At 50.0% G+C, this 19,988-nt stretch overlaps 6 protein-coding genes across 6 annotated transcripts; 2 read left to right on the top strand and 4 right to left on the bottom strand.

The window, feature by feature from the left end:
• Positions 1-765: 765 nt before the first annotated feature.
• Positions 766-2,838, bottom strand: PtrM4_058310 (SPS1, Serine-threonine protein kinase; the record flags this gene model as incomplete). Its single annotated transcript, XM_001932620.1, has 1 exon — positions 766-2,838. The coding sequence occupies one exon, from the start codon at positions 2,836-2,838 to the stop codon at positions 766-768; it is 2,073 nt and encodes a 690-aa protein (XP_001932655.1).
• A 1,543-nt stretch (positions 2,839-4,381) lies between these two features.
• On the bottom strand, positions 4,382-4,516 carry PtrM4_058300 (uncharacterized protein; the record flags this gene model as incomplete). The annotated part of the gene is made up of 1 exon (XM_066105404.1): positions 4,382-4,516. The coding sequence occupies one exon, from the start codon at positions 4,514-4,516 to the stop codon at positions 4,382-4,384; it is 135 nt and encodes a 44-aa protein (XP_065964031.1).
• Positions 4,517-6,323: 1,807 nt separating this feature from the next.
• Positions 6,324-8,180, bottom strand: PtrM4_058290 (TolA, Membrane protein involved in colicin uptake; the record flags this gene model as incomplete). The annotated part of the gene is made up of 1 exon (XM_066105403.1): positions 6,324-8,180. The coding sequence occupies one exon, from the start codon at positions 8,178-8,180 to the stop codon at positions 6,324-6,326; it is 1,857 nt and encodes a 618-aa protein (XP_065964030.1).
• A 638-nt stretch (positions 8,181-8,818) lies between these two features.
• PtrM4_058280 (uncharacterized protein) lies at positions 8,819-9,292 on the bottom strand (the record flags this gene model as incomplete). Its single annotated transcript, XM_066105402.1, has 2 exons — positions 8,819-8,902; positions 9,119-9,292. 2 exons carry the CDS (start codon positions 9,290-9,292, stop codon positions 8,819-8,821), a joined length of 258 nt encoding a protein of 85 aa, XP_065964029.1.
• A 2,029-nt stretch (positions 9,293-11,321) lies between these two features.
• PtrM4_058270 (uncharacterized protein) lies at positions 11,322-11,725 on the top strand (the record flags this gene model as incomplete). Its single annotated transcript, XM_066105401.1, has 2 exons — positions 11,322-11,522; positions 11,579-11,725. 2 exons carry the CDS (start codon positions 11,322-11,324, stop codon positions 11,723-11,725), a joined length of 348 nt encoding a protein of 115 aa, XP_065964028.1.
• Positions 11,726-12,189: 464 nt separating this feature from the next.
• PtrM4_058260 (RVT-2 domain containing protein) lies at positions 12,190-18,517 on the top strand (the record flags this gene model as incomplete). Its single annotated transcript, XM_066105400.1, has 3 exons — positions 12,190-12,721; positions 13,891-16,261; positions 16,441-18,517. 3 exons carry the CDS (start codon positions 12,190-12,192, stop codon positions 18,515-18,517), a joined length of 4,980 nt encoding a protein of 1,659 aa, XP_065964027.1.
• Positions 18,518-19,988: the final 1,471 nt, after the last annotated feature.

Below are 19,988 nucleotides of genomic sequence, written 5' to 3'. Positions count from 1 at the left end.
GCCGATGATGCCCTGCAAGGGCTCTGCACACAATCCATGCATCACGAAAAGGCCGTGGCCGGTCCAGCCTTGCCGTGTAATTATGTGTTGTTGTGTAACTGAATATCCATGCGCGCAACATGATGTAAGCAAAGTGCATGTCTTCTGTTGTGAATTTTCAAGGTTGTCGCATTGCGCAAAGGAAGCTATGTTAGTAAGTTAGCAAAGTTTCAGCGATAACCAAGTTCCCGCAGCATTGGCATTTCGAATGTGCTCTCATTATCGCCCACTTTCAAAGTGGGTTATCACGTAGTGACTTGGGCGGTGTATCTTAACTTCCTTACGTTACCACCCCATGTCGTCGTCGTACAATCCCAACACACGTAGACTTGTGTCTCTTTGTGATGCCCTGCCACGTCTCCCCACCTTTGCACTAAGACTTTGCTCACAAGACTTTCTTGACGTGCGCGACATGTCTCATACTACTTTGTAGCCAAGCCCAGCGGCCTGTGAGCCGTAGAGTCTAAATCCCGAAGCCCTGTTCCCACATGCACAGTCTATTACCTAAGCTAGTTATTCAAGGTACATCCACCTCTCCGGGGCCACAAGCGACCTTCCTTTTTCACTTGCCAAGGATATTACTGCGACTTTGAACCCCGCAGTTCCGGGTCTTGGTACTAGATCCCCCACATTCTGTTTGCTGCGACCCAACATGCGGCCGTGGACACGTGAAAGGCGATGGCTTGCGAGGCCCAGCTGGTGAAGCGTTGAGACATGCGTATGAGCTCAAGGCATTACAACAAACGGTTTGTTCCACGGTTTCACCTTCACAGAAGACGAGCTCGGTCTCGATGGGCTACCAGGACGTGCGAACACGGGTGTTGTTGGGGACCGCGGAGATCGTGGAGAAGTTGGTGAGCCAGGTGGCATGGGTGCCCTCCTCGGAGACTCGTATAATGCTTGGATATTTGGCGGTGTGGTTTTGGATGGCTCTATCGTTCGTATTGAAGCGCCGTCATCTTCCTCAATTTCATACAGCGTGGTTCGATCGGAGTAGGAGTTGACGATCGAGCTTACCTGCGTCGTGCCTGACCGAATTGTATCCGCATCTGAGCTGCTCGAACTTATGGTAGACATGGTCCGCAGCGAGGCTATGCTTGACGCTCTGTCCGAATCCGAGTATGATGTTGCGATACCGACGTCGTGCTTTGGCGCACCACAGTGGATATTGGGTATGGGGGTGTGATTGGAAAGAATGTCGTATAGTTTGTCGCGGACATCACTCATGGCTGGGCGCACCGTGGGCGCCTCATTAATCATGCTGCGTACGAGGTTCAGCACATGAGGGACTGCGCGGAATGCGTCATCGTCCTGCTCGAATGACGCCTTTTCAAGTATGTTCATCCACGTATCAACCTTTTCCAGATTGATATGAAAAGAGGAATCTGTCCTTGAGATCTTGCCGCCGATGGTCGTCTTTTGCTTCGACGTGCGGTGTTTGGTAAAGTCGTGGGGCTTCTTCTTCATCATGAATGTGATTATTTCCACAAAGACACAACCCAGAGAGAAAACATCGGCCTTTTCCGTCTCGTGCTTTCGCGAGCGCAACTTGGGTACCGGCTGTGCCTTCTTGAAACCGAAATTGAAGCCTGAGAAATCACCGGTATGCGTCTTGGTGAGCTTTTGGCGCTGTGAGCTACCACTATTCGAAGATCCGGAAGAGCTCTTACTAATCACAGAAGCGTGTCGGGTAGTCGGTGAAGCGGGGCTGGTTGGCAACGTCACTGTTTCCATGGATTGTGAGGTGAGATGTGCTTCTGGCGCGCTGTAGACATAGGCGTCCATGGCATCAGGCTTCTTGTCTTTCTGGAACGTCTCCAAGCTGCCAATATCGCCAAAGGCAATGCCATTCTGCTCGTCAATCAGAATGTTGGAAGGCCGGATTGCGGAGTGACAGAAGCCATTCTGATGGAGTGTTGCCACTGCATCAGCCAAACAATGCAGCCAATTGAGAACCAGCCATCTGCGATCGGGTTTCGGCAGCGCCTGGTATTGCGATGGTTTGCGATGGTCGATAAATGTGCGCAGAGTATGGTGTCCGACGAAGTTGGAGACGATATAACCATAACCTTTGGCGGTATAGGATGCCCATACAGGTGCCAAGTGGTCGTGCTCGACCATCCTCGCACTTTCCACGTCCAGGATGAAATCCTCCCTAAACGCATCTGGATTTTCGGCATTGCCCAGGGGAAATCGTCTGCGCATATAAATCTTGGTAGGTTTCTTGGGCAGATGAATACGCGACCATGGTTGCAGATTTACGGCTATAGGAAGAGCCATGACGTTCTCGACTGGGACTTCCTCGTTTGCGGCATAGTCGATATGAATGCCTTCTCGTAGCTCTCGCAGGAGGAAGGTAAATTGAGTGTGGTAGAAGCGAACATTGGCACGGTTGTCGCGTCGATTCGAGAGCGAAAGCTGCTCAATGTCATCCATTTGGAGGGGTAGATCGTCATCATCCCATGATTTATCGACCACGTTGAATATTCTATCCGCCTCGCCAATTTCGACAAGCACCAGGAATAACCGTCTCGCCTTGTCCATTATCCACTCCATGTATGTGTCATCGCTCAAATCACCAAAGCCAACAGGCTGGTGAAGACGCTCCCTTTCGGAAGGCTGCAATCGCGAGGTAACAAAGTCGGTTGTGACCTTTTCGTTTATTCTTTCCTCGGTCCACCATATCTGTTGCAGTGCATGCTGTGGAGTGACAAGACTGTGTCCGGCATATCCATAGATGAGAGCGTTCAAGGTAACGGTCTGGTCGTTTACAACGTTGGTCAGCGTTCTGGCGCTCATCTCGGCGAGCTACGTAGGTAGGGTCCAGATCTATCGACGGCGTGGTTGTTGATCTTGGTACAGGGACTGTGTCGCGTATCCAGCGGCAGTTGCAGTAAGCTGATGATCATTTCCAGTGAAGCGCAGACAGATAACGCGGTCCAACGCGAGAGTAAATATGTAGCTGTTCAGCTCGGGGCAGGCAGCAGAAGGTGATGTTATGAGGCGTCAGCGGGGCCAACACCGGACTTTGATTGTGGTACAGCACGTCAATCCGGGTGTCGGAAAGCATCTCGTTGTGGCAAGCGGCATGGCAACGAATACATGGCTCGGATCGCCCCAATCACCACACCACCACGACTATGGCGATTCGAGGTGCATGTTCCCGCCATGGCTGGCAGAGGGAGGAAGGGCCTTTTGCCTCGAAGGGCTTCCGTACCTCCGAAAGCGGCCGCTGTCAAATTGCGACCGGGGGGGTGACCAGGTGGAAGGTCGATAAGAACACAGCGGACATGGGACGACACACGGGACAAGGATCCAGCAAGCGAATGACAAACGCAGGGAGTGATGCTGCCCAGGTGCTGACAGGCCCGCCATATGTGGTTTTTTTGCGGACGACGACATGGCCGTAGTTTCTGTGGCATGTCGGGCACGCAGAAGGCTAAAGGCCTGTCCTATCTCTTGATACCTCTGGGGCTTTGCTATCAGACTCGCCTGCGCCGCAATGCAGCATGCAGACTGATCGCCGACAGTGGACAAACCACACGTGTCGTGGCCCGGGCTGAACAAGGTGAAATGGACCGACCGGACTCTTCGAACCGATGCGACACGAGAAGCATCGCGACTTGATCGTCATAGACTTCGTCTTCACCATTGTCGCCTCAAATCTCTGCCTGCGCAATGACTCGCCGCGGGCCTGACTGTGGTGAAGGCTGATTTGGGCCAGTCTGGGCGCTGGACGCCGGACGCCGAACACGCGCCCCACGGAGCAGGGCGCCGTCCACATCCACACAGACAGCTGCAGGTACTTTTGCTTTCTCCAATGTTTTGCATATGAGCTGCACAGAGTCGTCGTCGTCGTCACAGGAGTTATGAAACGAGATATTCGCCATGAGAAAGAACTTATCCATCCCTGCCGTCCTTACCAGTGTTTCGAGGCGCGCACAGACCGCCGGCTCCCACCCAAACCCCAACTCACCGCCCGGCCTTCCCCACCATGCTCCACCTCTCCTCCAGCCGTTGACCACCACCCTGGGTCTCCGGCATCCGCTACCGGCTTTCGTGTTTATTAGCCATCCATGTCGGTAGCACAGATCAGGCGTCCATCGGGTATTGCACTGCTATGCCGGCGGTAGACACCCAGCCAAAAACCATCGCTGAAAGACCGTGAATGCGGAGGAAGAGAACTCTAACAAGGATTCAACGTTCGGACATGGAGTAAGATTATTAGGTACTATGTCTACGATACAGACTGCGCGTGGATACCTCTCATGCTTTCTCTCGTACTGCCACCAGGACTATCGTACAATACACATCAACGCATACCCAGATTCTTCATCTCTTTCTAGCACTTGGTGCTCTTGGCCTCTGCCAGATTCTTCTCGTTCTGCTTGGTGCCATCCTCTACCTCTTGAACCAACATCTTCAAAGTCGCATCATCAGCCTTCGCCGTTCCGTTCAAACTCATAACCTGCATCATCTCCTTGACCTGTGCGCCGGCGACGATGTCGAGTCCAGCAGCAGCTGGGCTGTTGATTTCCTTGGCGAGTTTCTGGTTGTTGGCGCGGATCTCGATACCCTTTTGCTGGATTTTGAGGACGGAAGCTTGCTCAGCTTTGAAACCCGCAGTTCCCTCTTCCTTTTGCAGGCACTGGATTCTGGAATGGGATCAGTGGTAGCCAAGGGAAGGAGTTGTTGGAGTTACGCACCCTTTCAATTCCTGGGCCTGGATATTGAGGTTGGCTTTGATTCCGTCGACGAGTTTCGCACGAGCCTCGGCGCAGCTGGCGCCAGTCAAGGTGCTGTTACCGGCAGCAGCAGCAGCAGCATCAGCGCAACCAGGTTTGGCAGGAGCGGCAGGAGCGGCAAATGCGAAGCCAGCGATGAGTGCGAGGATGGCAAAGGTCTTCATCTTGATGAATGAGTGGTTTCGTTTGGTATGGAGTGAACGAATTAAAATTTAGGAAAAAGTGGGGAATCGAGAATAGCAAAGAAGAAAAGCGAAAGGCTCACACCGGGTGAGTAGTAAAAGACAGTTGTTGGAAATTAGATTGAGATGCCTAAGATACACAGCGACGATCCCACGTATCTTATACTTTCGTGGCGTCGTTCACTCTTCCAATCACTCCACCTCCCACCCACCACCCGTGTCGGACCGACGAAAGATATCCGTATACTGTCATCATACTTCCGCCCGTCAGCATCCTCTCACAGTCTGCACGTCAGTAGCAAACCCCCCCTTGCGAAGCGTCGGCTTCCTACTGGCGAGACAAGTGACTTTCGTCCAACGGAACTACCAATCTTAGATGTGATGCTTAGAACTCTTGCTTCTCTCGGCATAGCTTGTCTGATCTCGTTCGCGCATGCGCTGCGGGCTAATATAACCAGAGACGGCCGTGAGACGACAAAGGGGCGTTTCGTGTCGCAGGTTCGGCTGCGAAACAAATCGGTCCGTACCGGCTTGTCGAAGCTTATTTTTGAGGACTAAGCTTTCGATGCGGATGGACTGGATGACGCAGGAGGGCATGCTGGATAAAGGCGTGTATACTAGGTGCAGGTACTTTGTTGTTGGCAACCCTGATTAGCTGACCTGCCCGTTGTAGTCTATGCTCAGAGGAGGGGTTCAAGAACTTTTGCTACACTCTCCGGGTCCTCGGTTGCATGCCGATGACCTACCTTCTCTAGTACTTTTAGTCTCCTCATCTCTTAGATAGATGTTTCGCACGGTAGATGCGGCGCTGTCTTGTCGTTCCTTCTAGTGACAGTCCATATCTTTGCTTGTATTGCGCCAGCCAGATCTAAGGCCCTATGCATTAGCAAGCGCTGCACACGTCTTTGCATAAGCACCCTCTGTATCCTGTTCTAGCAGTGATATCCGTACCACTGTTGTCGCGAACTGGTGCGACGTCTTATTCTTCTGAGATGAGGTAAGAATGAAAATATTCAATAGAACTTTCTGTTGGTTGGCTTTGCACTAATTGCGTAAAGGGAAATAACGATAACTAGTAATGCATTCTGTTCGGTGATTCTGATTGATTGTCTACGAACATAGCTGCTACGAAGGTATACCTAAGCTCTGCGCAAGGTGGGCCGAAGTCGGGCCGAAGTGTCAAGCAGCCGACGTCTCTACCGATAACGTGCCCGTGCGCAGCGCGCACGGATTCGCAGCGCGCACGCCGAACACCATCTGCTCAATCTCAAGAATGAGGCTGTACAACGCCACACAATAGCTCAATATTGATTAAAACGTGGTGTAGCAGTAATTAGATGCTTGCGATCAACTTGTACTATCTATATTTTTGCGGGAGGCTGACGTTGCGACCACGTAATGTGACTTTAGGTAGAGCAGCAGATGGCCCATCTCGAGCTTGATCACCAGCGTGAGCAGCGCTAGCGCGTTTTTGACGCTTGTTACTTGATAAGGTTACTTGTGAGGCTTTACGCTTGCGTTGTTGAGCTTGTTGGATAGTTTTTTTCTGGTGTTGAGCTTCAACTTTGCGCGCGCGTTCAGCTGCTTTCTCAGCTCGCTCAAGCTCCTTCGCTTCCTTGAGCCTCTGCCTCTCCACACGCCTCTGCTCGAGCTCAACTTGACGCTGCAGCTGAGCCTCCTTACGCTGCTTCTTGGCCTGTGCTTTTTGGAGTTTCTCCTCCGTCTCATCTCGCTCCCGTACTGCTTCTCTAGCTCGAGCCTCACGCAACTTGCGAGGAGACCAGAAGACAGAGCCACCGTGATACTCCTGGCGCTGTTGAAGGTCAAGAGCTTTGCCCTTCTTCTTATGCTTCTTTTTATGTTGAAGAGCCTCTTCTAAACCATCTACTTTATGGTTTAAAAGCTCATTCTGAACAGAGAGATGGTGAACGCTTGAGCGTAGCTTTCTTGCCTTATACTGATGGCTATCAGTGACAGCAGCTCGAACTAATCGATCAAGCTTTCTCCAATCATGATCAGAGAGCCCTGATGATGAGCTTCTCTCAGCTTCTGGCGTGCTGGCAAATCTACGGAGGATAACGTTGGCGTCCATTGGCCAGATCCCAGTGGCTTCGAAGGCCTTCAATATGAGACTCTCCGTGAAGGAGGATATCCAGGCGCTCCAGAAGAGTGGGAAAAAGTCCCCTTTCTTGATTGGAGCGAGGCCTTGAGCCTTATGGAGATGGTTAGTGAGCTCGTTGGAGTAGGCCTGAGAGAGTGGCTTGAACAGCACCACATCGAGCGGCTGGAGCGTGTGGGTTGAATGGGGAGGAAGGATTATGAGGAGGATCCTGTGGCGATCACAGTAGTCGATAAACTCCATCGTGACATGAGATCCATGGCCATCAAGGATGAGCAATCGCCATCTCCCTGATCGCTGCTTTGTATAGCGATCAAACACCTGCTCAAGCCAAGCTAGGCCTACGTCATCGTTTGACCAGCCTGTTGGAGATGATGAGATAAAGACCTTATGCTCTCCTGCCTTAATATCCTCTACCCAACTTGATCGTATAGCTCCTTTCTTAGCTGCGTAGATAAGGGCTGGAGGCAGCGAGCTCCCATCAGCGCAGCAGCAGGCCAGGACTGTCAGAAACTCGCGTGATCCATCCTGGAGAGATGCTCGAACCTCCTTCTTCTCCCACTGACGCCTGCTGAATATCCTCTTGCTTCTGCCTACTAAGCCAATCAAGAAGCCCTTCTCATCCATATTGTATATATCTCGAGCCTCTAGGTGGTATTGGGCGATCTTTTCATGCAGCAGCTCGAAGTAGAGTCTATACTTTGACTCAGAATCAGCCAGGTGGCGCGTACGATCCATGGCGCTGGTCCACTTTGAGATAAGATGGATCTCGTGTCGGTTGATGAAGCGAGTAACCCAGCTCTCGCTGAGCTGCTGATGGGCTACTTCTGATGAGAAATTCCTAATCATCTCCCTTGTAGGGGGTAGGCCTTGCTTGGTAAGCTTAGTGATATACCGTACAAGCTCTAGCTCTTGATGTGGCGCGAGGGATTGTTTGTCGGCTGTATAGTCGGCTCTCGAGCGTGAAACGCCTCGGTGTCTTCGGCTCAACGCACTCCTTGATACGTTGTACTTATCAGCATATTGCTGGTATACAATTTTATCTCCAAGCTCTCCCGATTCGATTGCTGCTAACGCTTTGTCAATAGCTGCCATGCTGGTTGAGTTATGACGCGTTGAAGTTTGTAGGTGTTTCAGTGTTTTGGTGTTCGGCGTGCGCGCTGCGAATCCGTGCGCGCTGCGCACGGGCACGTTACTCACGATCCGACACTTTCGTCAAAATTATGTAATCGATTGTCTTCTTAGATATGCACACGACCACAACAATATCTACCATAGTGGTAGAAGAATAACCTGAGCGATAATTACAACATGCATTATGACGCTACTATCTATGGAATAAGAGCTAATAGGCCTTTTTATAGACTAAACAAAAACATAACTAAATAGGAAAATAACAAATTACATGATTTTGACGAGAGCTCTATAGAGCTTTTCCACTCATACCCTTATGAAGAGAAGGAACAAGCTTTGTTGCAACAGCTTCCAACTTCCACAACCTAGGGAAAGACCTGATTGAAAGTCCAGCTCGAGATAGCCGTCTGCACACCATCGACATGGGCAATAGGTTCGACAATCATCTTTTGCCATATCAATGCCGCACCACAGCCAAAGATCTCCCTATTAAAGTAGATGTCAATGACCTTTCCGGCGTAATTGCCTATAAGTTTGACCCTCGCATTGCCGCGAAACTAGTTCTTAGTCTCCTCCTCTTGCTTCTCCTTCTACTTTTTCTAATACCCAGTAACATCACATTTTTCGTCTTGTACGTGAACGATAGGAGCGATTTTGTGATCTCGGTAGCATAGATCGAAGAACTGTAAAGGGAACTTAGGATGAGGTGGTAAGCAGCACCAAGTCTATGCTTTTTAGTTACTTGTACAAAATTTGTGTAGATGGTTAGGGTACTATAGATCTAGGAAGATCAAAATAGGTGATATGCCTCTGTGCATATATAAAAATGCGTAAAACTAGTGTTGTAATATAGAAGTACTAAAAGAGTGCATATTGCAGGAGAAAAAAAAACTTCTTACCTCTCCATTGATCTTCAGTGTGCGGTCTGAAGTGAACATGAACCGGCAGAAATTTCTAGTGTCCTGATCGCTCTTATCGTCCTGACCGCAGCGGATGGCATTCCCCTTAACTTGAGCATGGCATAAGCCGCTGAAGGAAGTAAGAAGAAACGCAGTGAGGGTGAATAAAAGCATATTCGTAGGTGAATTGAATGATTGAGATTCGGTTGTAGATAGACTGGTTGAGATTCGGTAGTGGATAGAATGATTGTGATAGTCTGTACTTAAGAAGGACCTTTGTATGTATTTATATCTTGTGCAATCCAGAGAGCTAAGTTGGCTCGCGGCTAGGCAGGATGTAGAAAGGGACGGAAAAGTAATCTTGTAGAATATTTCTCACACCTCTACACAGGTATGCAGGTGATGTCCCCTGCAACCACAGTATTCACCCCGGTAGCAAGGACCTAGCTTGACTCAATAAGCGATAAGTATGGGTATAGCTCTTGACATAAAGGGTATCTTGTGTGTTCGGGCGAACTAATCGGCTACACATTGTGTTGGTAATTGTGTTCCGGCCAACTGGCTGGCTACACATCGTGTTGGTAACTCGTGTTTGGGTCAACTAACCAGCTATACGTCGTGTTGGTAACTCGTGTTCGCGCCTTATTTCGGGTCTACTAACACGCTACACATCCTGTTGGGAACTCGTGTTTGGGCCTCGTGTTCAGCTCGGCTATACGGCAATTCAATCAAATAAAACGTCACCCCGGTGTCGGGAACGTGTCGTCTGGAGGTTCTGTTGGGCAGGAAGATGGCCTTGTGAAGTCTTCAATTCTTGCCCCACAGCGTTTTCCAGCACCTAGGGACGGACGTGAACCGTTTCTCTAGGGACTAGGGTAGGCCTGCGGGTTTATATTCGACCCGGCATTGCTGTTGAGACGAGGCAGCCTTAGAGTCTTACAGCGTTACAGATGCGCGTCGCATAATGGTAGTTGCTATAGGAGAAGAGAGGAAAAGTACACATCTTTTTTCTACTCCTATCCGATCGCTAGCAACAGCTGACTTGTGAGTTATGCTTATGGTCCTCTGATAGCGACATGGACTTGGCTAAAGAACTCGAAGACTAACCCGAAAACCACGATGACACGCAATAGCTATTTCTTGTATATAGACATAAGCTTCCTACTCTGCCTTGACGGTGTTATACGTGCAATACCAAGCAATGCCTAGGTAATACAGTCAGAACTACTCATTATCTAAGAACTCCTACTAAGCGCTGGTACATTTTGAGACTAAGGGTCCTACAATGTAGCCGTGCGGTAGGAATAACTCAGCAGGTATACCGACAATAACTAAATGCACCGCAGGGTGATGAAGAGATAACACACCTTGGATGCGATCGGCCGTTCCCGGCACAGAGGGATTTTCTTGCGACGCGCAGCTTGGCGTAATGTTGGTGAGATACCACGGTAGTCAATAAGCAAGAAAGCACATCTTCTCTCGCTGCGGTAGTATCTGCCCATTCATCACCCCGGCCTCTTCGTCGGGCTTTTCGTACATACATACTTGCGCCAGCTATCCGGCACTCCCGCTAAGTTGCCCAGACTTGTAAGACAGGAGTGGGATGCTTATGTCGGCCCGAGCACCCTCTCACTGTTCGCGAAGCAATGCACAACGCTGTATAATTTGTGGAATAACAAAAAGCCCGACCTTCTTGCTATTATAGCTTGAAGGTATATATTTGACAGGCTGACATAATTAGACGTCAGCGTCTCCCCAGAAAAGAGCACAAGTCAGCAACACGATGTGTACCCTGTCAATTAGCCCGAACACACACGATGATCCTTCATGTCAACAGCCAAACCCATGCTTAGGGCTTATGTAGTCACAGGGGATATCAATTCCGTGCAGGTGTAGCGGCGTGAGACACATTTTACAAGATTACCTATCGGCCCTTTCTAAATCCTTTTAGCTCTTTGAGACTGTACAAGGTATAAATATATGCCAAGGTCCTGCTTTACGTACAGACTATTGTGTCAGCCTGGCACCTCGGTTCACCTGGTACACTGTAAACTGTATCTCACGTGACTCCTCGTCACCTGCTTATTCATCTTGGTTGTGTATATAATCGCTCTCTGTAGCTCTCTCAATACAACAACCTTCTTCCTCTCTTCTGCCCTGTCCTACATCCGACATATTGCAATCATTCTATCCACTTACGAAGATGCTCTTATCCACCTCAATTGCGTTTCTTCTTACTTCTCTCGGCCCATTATGCTATGCTGAGCGCACTGGGAGCCTTATTACTTGTAACTATGCCGACACTGCACAACACTGCGGAGAAGTTGTCGGTCCAGGACACTCATACGATGGTTGGTATAGCGTCAAGAAGCCTGGAGAAAGACGTGCTCATCGATACCGTAAAGTAAGAAGTCTTTTTTCCCCTAAAACATACCCTCCATAGATAACTAATATGCGTAGGTCTGGTGCTGTGTACCATCGAGTTCCCTGGCAGCTTTAAAACTCTTTGACTTGTGCCACGCCGAATCTCCAGGCAACAACGCGGACATAGTAACTGTCAAAGACGAGAAATGTGACCCGAATTGGATATACAGGGGTGGCAACTAGAGTTACAATAAGGGCAGAAACGAAACTCAGACTCTGCCTTACCAAATCTACAGACTCTAGAGTATCTATCAACTTCTTCCTTTATGCCGATTACTACGCATGTCAATAGGGGGAACTTGGTGGCAGCGACTATGTCGTTTCTTCCGCCAGCCTTCGCAGCGCTTCAAATAGCAGAGCTACCAATACTATAGTACGGCGACCTTGGAACTTTGTATATAGATTCTTCAAACACGAAGTACATTTATTCAGCAGCTTCAGTAGCTCTCCGCTTCTTGTAGTCTATATCCAAGGCTACACGTGATAACGTCCAAAAGGTCCTGCTACTCAAAGACCACGAGTCTATCGCGGGTCCCGAGAGTCACGGCAGGGGATTCATTGCCCTCTGTCGAGACTACCCACAACTCAAAGTTGAGCGTATCATTAGCCTCTAGGGCAATGCGTTCCCCATAGCCGACGAACGTATAATGGATTACTTAGACTCCGACCCGAGCTTTTTTAATCCGTTTGATGAAGGTTACCTGAAAGACGACCGTTGTCCCGCTAGCAGCATCACTAGGGCAGTAGGCGAATGGATTAAAGAAGCTGACGTTCTGCCCTCGCTTGGGACGCCGCATAGCTCCTACACCCTCGTGCTCCATGGCGGATCCGTGCCAGAACACACATCACGCGTGTTCCGCGTTCTTCAACGCGATGTCGCCTGGCAGACTGCTCTCGATATCTGCTATGCTCGTGGACTCCTACCACAATCTTCCTGGCTCGATCGACGGCTTAACACTACCGGCTTCACCTACGAGGGACTCCCAGAAGCGGTTCACGCTCTATCAATGAACAGCTCTCTCATCAGGACCAAATTTCCCGTCGATGAACCTCACAACGTTGAACAGCTATTGAGAGAGCACGAAGGGTGGTCCGCACAGAATTGGCAGGACGCCTGGGCGTCACACGAGCCCGGTCATCTCCAGACAGAGCCACCAGTTCCTCCTTGGCATGTGCTTCGTTGGCAACGTGTCATAAGATGAGTCAAGTGTTCGAGGGTGCGTGGAGGTGGAGGCGAAGACAGAAGCGTGGGTCGACCACGTCGGGAAATCGACTAACCAAGTTCATATTCTAGCCTTCCAGCATCCCATCTTGTCTCTTGACGACAACTGGATCATCGGATATACCGGATAGTGTCTAACAAAGATAAGAATCAAGATAGGAGTATGTTTAGATTCTTAAAGTCAAGCCTACCCTCGTCGCTATTACGTTCTGGAGTCATGTACACTTCGCCTGTGTCGCGACATGCACGTGTTTCCGTCGTCTCTTACCAACAGCAAGTAGGTACACGAAAATCCCATCATTAAATCTGTTCGAAGAGTGATCCTCGTTCCTACTGCGTCACTTTCGGACCATGGTACGCACGTGGGAATAATCTATCTTCGTGTTGGGAGCTTCGTCTCGCCTACGCTCTACTGATTAGCAACATGATCTCTGTCGACTGAACTAGACATACTCCTATAGAGACTCATATAAACCAATAGCAATAGATTCAACTAAAAGATAGGCACACTGCGCGCCCTTGCGACGCAGCGGAGTTGCGGCTAACCGCCGCACTAGCCACTTAAGCCACAGCCGCGCTGCCTGACGCTCATCCACCTCTCCCCCAGCATACCAATCCCTCTCGGTTTGCCGCGCAAGCTACGCGAGTTCAAATGAGAACACTACTGCTGCGCAATAAAGCGAGGAACAATAATAGAGGGAGAATTAACTAGTTTTCTACGCAATCGTAGAACTCCGTATCGTCGTCTTCGTCCAACATCTCCAGAAGTGTCGAGACGCGGTAAGAGCCTTCACTAGTATTCACGGTGAATCAGGCTTCCCGTGCTCTGATTGGCCAGGCACTGATTAGTCAGCTGCTCCGTGCGCGCACCATAGATATTCTCACTCCTCCCGTAGCTCCAATACAACAAGTTCGCACACGTTTCTCCACCTTCATCAGGTTATGAGCCCTCCTCTATCACGATAAAGTGCTCTAGAGGTGCGATTTCCGCAGCAGCAGAACCGATTAGTTGAACACAACATCAGTCACTCGCGCGACGACGATAAAGTCACCATGGCGCCATCCACAGCGATGGACGCGATCCCAAAGCTATAAGCAGATGGTAGCAACGCTTACCACTGGGAAGCAGCATTGAAGCTGTACGCAAATATTCACTCTATCGGAGGTCTAATCGACGGCAGCTACGTGGTTCCATACCCAGAAACACCTCACTATCAAACTGAACCGCCAACTACGTCATCGGCATTCAACACGCCACAACTTCTGCTTGACGCTCAGCAACGCGTACGAGCCCACAACAAAGAAGTTACTACACAGTACGACAAAGACTATGAGCTCTATCGTATTTACAACTCCCGAGAATCGTCTCTCACCTTGGCCATACTCAATACAGTACCAAGATCAGTATGGGACAACGTCATGAACCTGCCTACTGTGAAGCAGAAGTACGAAGCTATTACCGCTCGCTATCGAGAGCAAGGCGTCACTGAAGAATGTACTATCTGGGCAGATTTTTTTAAGCTGAGAGCTCAAGACTGCCCCTCTACAGCCAACTTCACCGACAAGTTCAAAGCAGGACTTGCAAAGCTTGACGTCATCGCAGACTGTAAGCTATCCAACAAAGCTCGAGTGTATCAGTTCATTCTTGCTATCAACAACGCCTACCCGGACTACGGACGCGATCGCCGCGCTGATCTGCGCCGCAACGTTACTCTGAACGTCGATCGCATGTGCAGCGAGCTCATTGACGAGGCCCGCCGCGACGACCCAATCAAGACCATTAACACGTCTATCCGAGCTTCTGGGGGTGACAACAACCGCAGTCAGCCTCTTGGTGATAACAACGACGCCAACAGAAGCGCCACCCGTGGCCGCGGCAATCGAGGCAATGGGCGAGCCCAGCGCGGACGAGGTAGAGGTTCTGAGGGTGCGACCCAGAGACCTACAAATACCTCCCCATACTGCAAGCACTGCGACTGCAACCATACTGGAGGAGGTGATAACTGCTGGTACACCTTTCCTCATCTCGCCACTGAAGCCTGGCGTCAGCGCCAAGCTCAACAACAAGGCAAACAACAGCCCACTGGCACCAACGCCGCAGCTATTAATGCTGAAGGTTTTACCTTTACAACGGTTCATTTGTCAGAGAAGGTACAGAGTCTCACTAAGGAGACCTCTAATTTCAAACAACGATTTATTATCGATACTGGAAGCAGCGATCACATCTGCAATGATCGCAACAAGTTCCAAATTCTACACGACACTGCTCCTGCTATAATCAATACTGGAGCCGGGCCTATTACTGCCAAGCAGGTAGGTACCATTCAGATCACTGTCGTCACGTCAGAAGGTGTACTCAACAAGGTCTCCTTCACTAACGTGCTATACGCTCCGGACATGTTTGTATCAGTCCTCTCCCACTCCAAACTACGAGCGAAAAATCTCTATTACCACGGCTGGGACAACAAGCTGTACCTCATGCCATCACAACAAGAGATCGCCTTCACACCTGAGATCGACAAGATCCCTACGCTCCTCCTCGCCAACACAGAGCTTGAGGCAGCTCGCGCGTTTGCCTTTGCAACCGCCGCGACAACCAACCCAACAGGTGTACTCGCTCCCTATCGCGAGATTACTCTCCAAGAGCTCCATGAGCTGTTTGGCCATGCCGACCCCAAAGCTCTTAAGCTTCTTGTCGCTAACACCACCGGCCTACGTCTCACTACAACACAGGCATTCTCATGCGAGGCCTGCATGTTATCCAAATCGAAGAAACAGATCTCACGACGGTCTCCAGCCCGCTCAACCACGTTCCTCCATCGTATTCATATCGATATTGTTGGACCCGTGACGCCCGAAGGTGTCAACGGTGAGCGCTACTGGATACTGTACACCGACGACTACTCACGATACCGCTGGATTGATTTCACAGACTGCAAAGCAGCAATCACATCTAAGCTTATACAACACCTGGACAAGATGGAAACTCAACACCACGTTCGAGTATCGATCGTTCACATGGACAACGACAACATGTTCCTCAACCAGACGACTAGGCGTTACTTTAAGAACAAAGGCATCATCTTTGAGCCTTCTACCGCCTATACACCCCACCAGAATGGAGTCGCTGAAGCCAGCAACTACGTAGTGGAGGTCCGAGCACGCACAATGATTTTGGCGGCGCCTCACATATCTAAGTCATACTGGCCATACGCAGCCCAGTACTCCATCGACGTCCTTAACCATAGCGTCAGCTCTGCTGTACCAGACAGTAAGACACCAAGACAGCTGCTATTTGAGCACATGAAGGTTGCAAACCCTGTGCCTAACCTATGCTCCTTCCGCACCTTCGGAGAAGCTGGGTACGTCCATCAACCAGTACAGCGACGAGTTCAGAGCGCCAAGTTCGAACCACGATCGGTCAAGATGTACTTCGTCGGTCGAGAAGGATCTCGGATCTATCTCATGTGGGATCCAGTCACACAGTCTATACCACAGTCCGCAACAATCAATTAAGTGGGTCCTAGAAGGTTCAGATTGGATTGATTGATTACCGCTTTAAGCCTAGTAGTTACCTATAGGAGTTTAAGCCCTACCTAGATAGGTAAGTGGGTCTAGGAGAGTGACCGGATTGAATTGATTGTTGCGGAGTCTAGTCTATACACCGTACGAGCAGTGTTGTTTGGCCTAAACACGACGTAAAAGCTGTAGTCCAAGAAGACACAGCTACAACCGAACTGGATCAAAGCTTCTATATCCAAGATCCACCGCCAGCACTAGATCCCTCTTCATTTCCACACCATGAAGTCTCTCTCCCGGAGCAAGGTAGTGGTTATGTATTTGATGGACTAGAGACTGAAGCGCAGTCTAGCTTTGACTTTGACGCGGATATTGACAACTACAACAGTCTTACCGAGGTTGCTAATGCTCGAGCAACACCTCAGCGTCGGGATACATCCCAAAACGCTCCACGTCACGACGAGATCAGTGCATCATTTGATGCCCGTAACATACTCGATGGACGTCGTCGCATCACTCGACCGCCCAACCGATACGCGGCAGTCTCTCGTTGCTTCGCTACGGCAATTACAGAGGCAACAACAACAGACTTACCGCCCGAGCCTGCCACACGCAAGGCAGCACGCCTTCATCCATACAGCAAGCAATGGATCGCTGCTGAAGATGAAGAGCTCGTATCACTCGACCAGAATGGCACATGGGAGACTACAACTACGATACCTCCCGACGTATACGCCCTGCCTACTAAGTGGGTATACAAATACAAAGTCAAGGACGATGGACAACTCGAGCGCTTCAAGGCTCGACTGGTTGTCTGTGGCAATAGGCAGGAGACCGACTTCTGGCGCGAAACCTACGCTGCAGTAGCTCGCGCAACTACACTGAAAGTCCTTCTCGCCCTTGTCGCAACCGAAGACTTAGAATGCGAGCAAGCAGACGTTGTTACCGCCTTTCTCAACGGTAAACTAGACAAAAACGAAGTAGTCTATGTCCGCCTGCCAGACGGACGCAAAGCCAAGCTTATCAAAGCTTTATACGGCCTGCGCCGCTCACCACGCCTCTGGTACAATGAGCTATCGAGCTATCTCAAGGGTATCGGCTTCGATCCTTTAGAGTCAGATCCATGTGTCTTCAAACACCTAGACGGCAGTCTTATCCTTGCGTATGTTGATGATATCATCTTCATCACAGCTACGAAGCAACGCATGAAGGAGATCAAAGAGGCTGTATACAAGAAGTACAAGTGTCGAGATCTGGGACCAATCTCTCACTACCTAGGTCTCCGGATCCGACGCTCACGACCATCCCGACTCATCGAGATCTCAATGGAGTCATATGTCGACAAGCTTGTAGAGGAGTATAGTCGTCAACACGCGCTCCCTCGCTACACGCCGCTTGATACCTCAGTACTCAAGTTGAAGCTGCGATCTCCAACTGATCTTGCAACTCAACAACAAATTCAGAACTACCAAAAGGTTATTGGCAAGCTGCTGTATCCAGCAACCCAACTGCGAGCCGATATATCCTTCCACGTCGCCTATCTCGCCCGCGCTATGAGCAACCCGACTCAACAACACTACGAGTACGCAATCCAGATCATCGACTACCTCAAAACCTTCAAGTCGCTCGTGATGAGCTATCGAGCTACATCTCCACACGCACGCCTGCCTATCACCATGTATGCGACATCATACGATGACAACAAGAACAACACTAATCCTACGCTACACCTACATGGCTACAGCGACGCCTCATTTGCTGACGGCGAGGACCGCAAATCAACCTCTGGATACTTGTTCAAACTTGCTGGAGGCACGATCTGTCACAAGTCAGTCAAGCAAAAGCTAGTTACAACCTCAACAACTGAAGCTGAGTACGTGGCACTCACCTACGCCGCCAAGGAGGCTACCTGGCTGTACCGTCTGCTGCACCAGCTCGGTTACAACGGTACAGATACCCATCCTATCCTTATCTACGGAGACAACGCTCCATCTATACAGCTACTACACTCAGAGGGCCACCACGAGCGTACAAAGCACGTCGATATCTACTACCATTACATCAAGGATCAAGTCCGCGACGGCAACCTCTACGTAGAGCATGTACGAACTCATGAGATGGCTGCTGACGGCCTCACGAAACCTCTTGAACGACAAGCCCACAGCAGGTATCTACAACAGCTAGGCCTTACGACTCCAACTATCGAAACAAAGGACTACAACAAAGGTGGATAGAGCAGGACTATCAGGTCCTGTGGGGGTGTGTCGAGACGCGGTAAGAGCCTTCACTAGTATTCACGGTGAATCAGGCTTCCCGTGCTCTGATTGGCCAGGCACTGATTAGTCAGCTGCTCCGTGCGCGCACCATAGATATTCTCACTCCTCCCGTAGCTCCAATACAACAAGTTCGCACACGTTTCTCCACCTTCATCAAGAAGATCCTCGAACTTGTTCTGCCACTCTTGATCGTAGGGAAGATTACGATGTATAGCTGCCATCGCCAAGGGAGTTAGACCGTCCGCTGTTGTTCTTGTCGAGAGACCTCGGTCAAGCTTCGTACGACCAAGAACTTCAATCGTAGCGGTGTCAGCATACCGAGCAGCGATATGGAGGATATGTAACCACGTGACTAGAGTCACATGACATCCTATTGTAGCAGGCACTGCCCGGTGGGCAAGTGCACTTACCTCTGAGCCGAGAGCTCTTGTACACAGACATCACAACACGACAACAGATAGCAATGCAATCGTTGATTCACAGCCTCCACCCGACACTGCTCACGCAGTTACAGGATAGTCTGATCGTTCAACCCATATGCAACCAAACTAGCGGCGGAAGGGTTTGTAGCCAGCAACAACAAAAATATGTTCTGGAAGTTGCCTGTCACCGCGTGATGGAAGGATGAACACCCATTTCGCTCAACGGCCGATACGTTTGCACCTCGTTGGACGAGTATCCGAACAACTTCCATGTGGCCTCTGGAAGTCGCGTGCAGAAGAGCAGCTCTCCTATGTATATCGGATCGCTCTATATCGGCTCCCAGATCCAACAGAAGCTCCACCGCTCCGTTATACGAAGCAGCCACTTGTAAAGGAGTCTTGCCATTGCCGTCGCAAGCGTCGACCACAGCCCTGTACCTGTACAACGACTGAATACTTGCATTATCGTTTGCTAAAGCTGCTGCGTGCATGGGTGTACGACTATCGAGCGAAGATATGTTTGGATCCGCCCCATTTTGCAGTAGGTATCTGACCTTTGCTGCGTCCTTACGAGATGCGGCCCAAAATAAGGGCGTCTTCCCAGCTTTATCCCGACGGTTGATGTCCGAGCGCACTCGAGCTCTGTCCATCGTATCCAAGTCGATAGCCAGAATGCCTAGTACGATCTTGTGCAGCAAGGAGAATTGGCGGTTTTCTAGGTATGCCGGATCTGAGAACATTGATCGAAAGGCTTCGACGGTGTCTTGCGGCCATGCTTGCGATAAGATGTTTGTCCAAGCTATATCGTAAGGTGATCTAGAAAGATTTAGTAACTGGCCAGATTTCTAAACGTTCTAGCACGTACTCATTTGCTTGGGACTCGAAGTAGGGATCTGCACCACAATGTAGGAGAATCTTAGCGACGTCAGTAAAGCCTCTAGAGGCAGCGTGCTATAGATAACCATTAGCCAAATTCTGAATATACCACAATGCAAAATATGAAGCAT

The sequence above is a fragment of the Pyrenophora tritici-repentis genome, chromosome 2, assembly GCF_003171515.1.
Source record: "Pyrenophora tritici-repentis strain M4 chromosome 2, whole genome shotgun sequence".
Classification (NCBI taxonomy): domain Eukaryota; kingdom Fungi; phylum Ascomycota; class Dothideomycetes; order Pleosporales; family Pleosporaceae; genus Pyrenophora; species Pyrenophora tritici-repentis.
The sequence above is the reverse complement of the archived record's forward strand: the minus strand, read 5'-3'. Positions and strand labels throughout refer to the sequence as shown.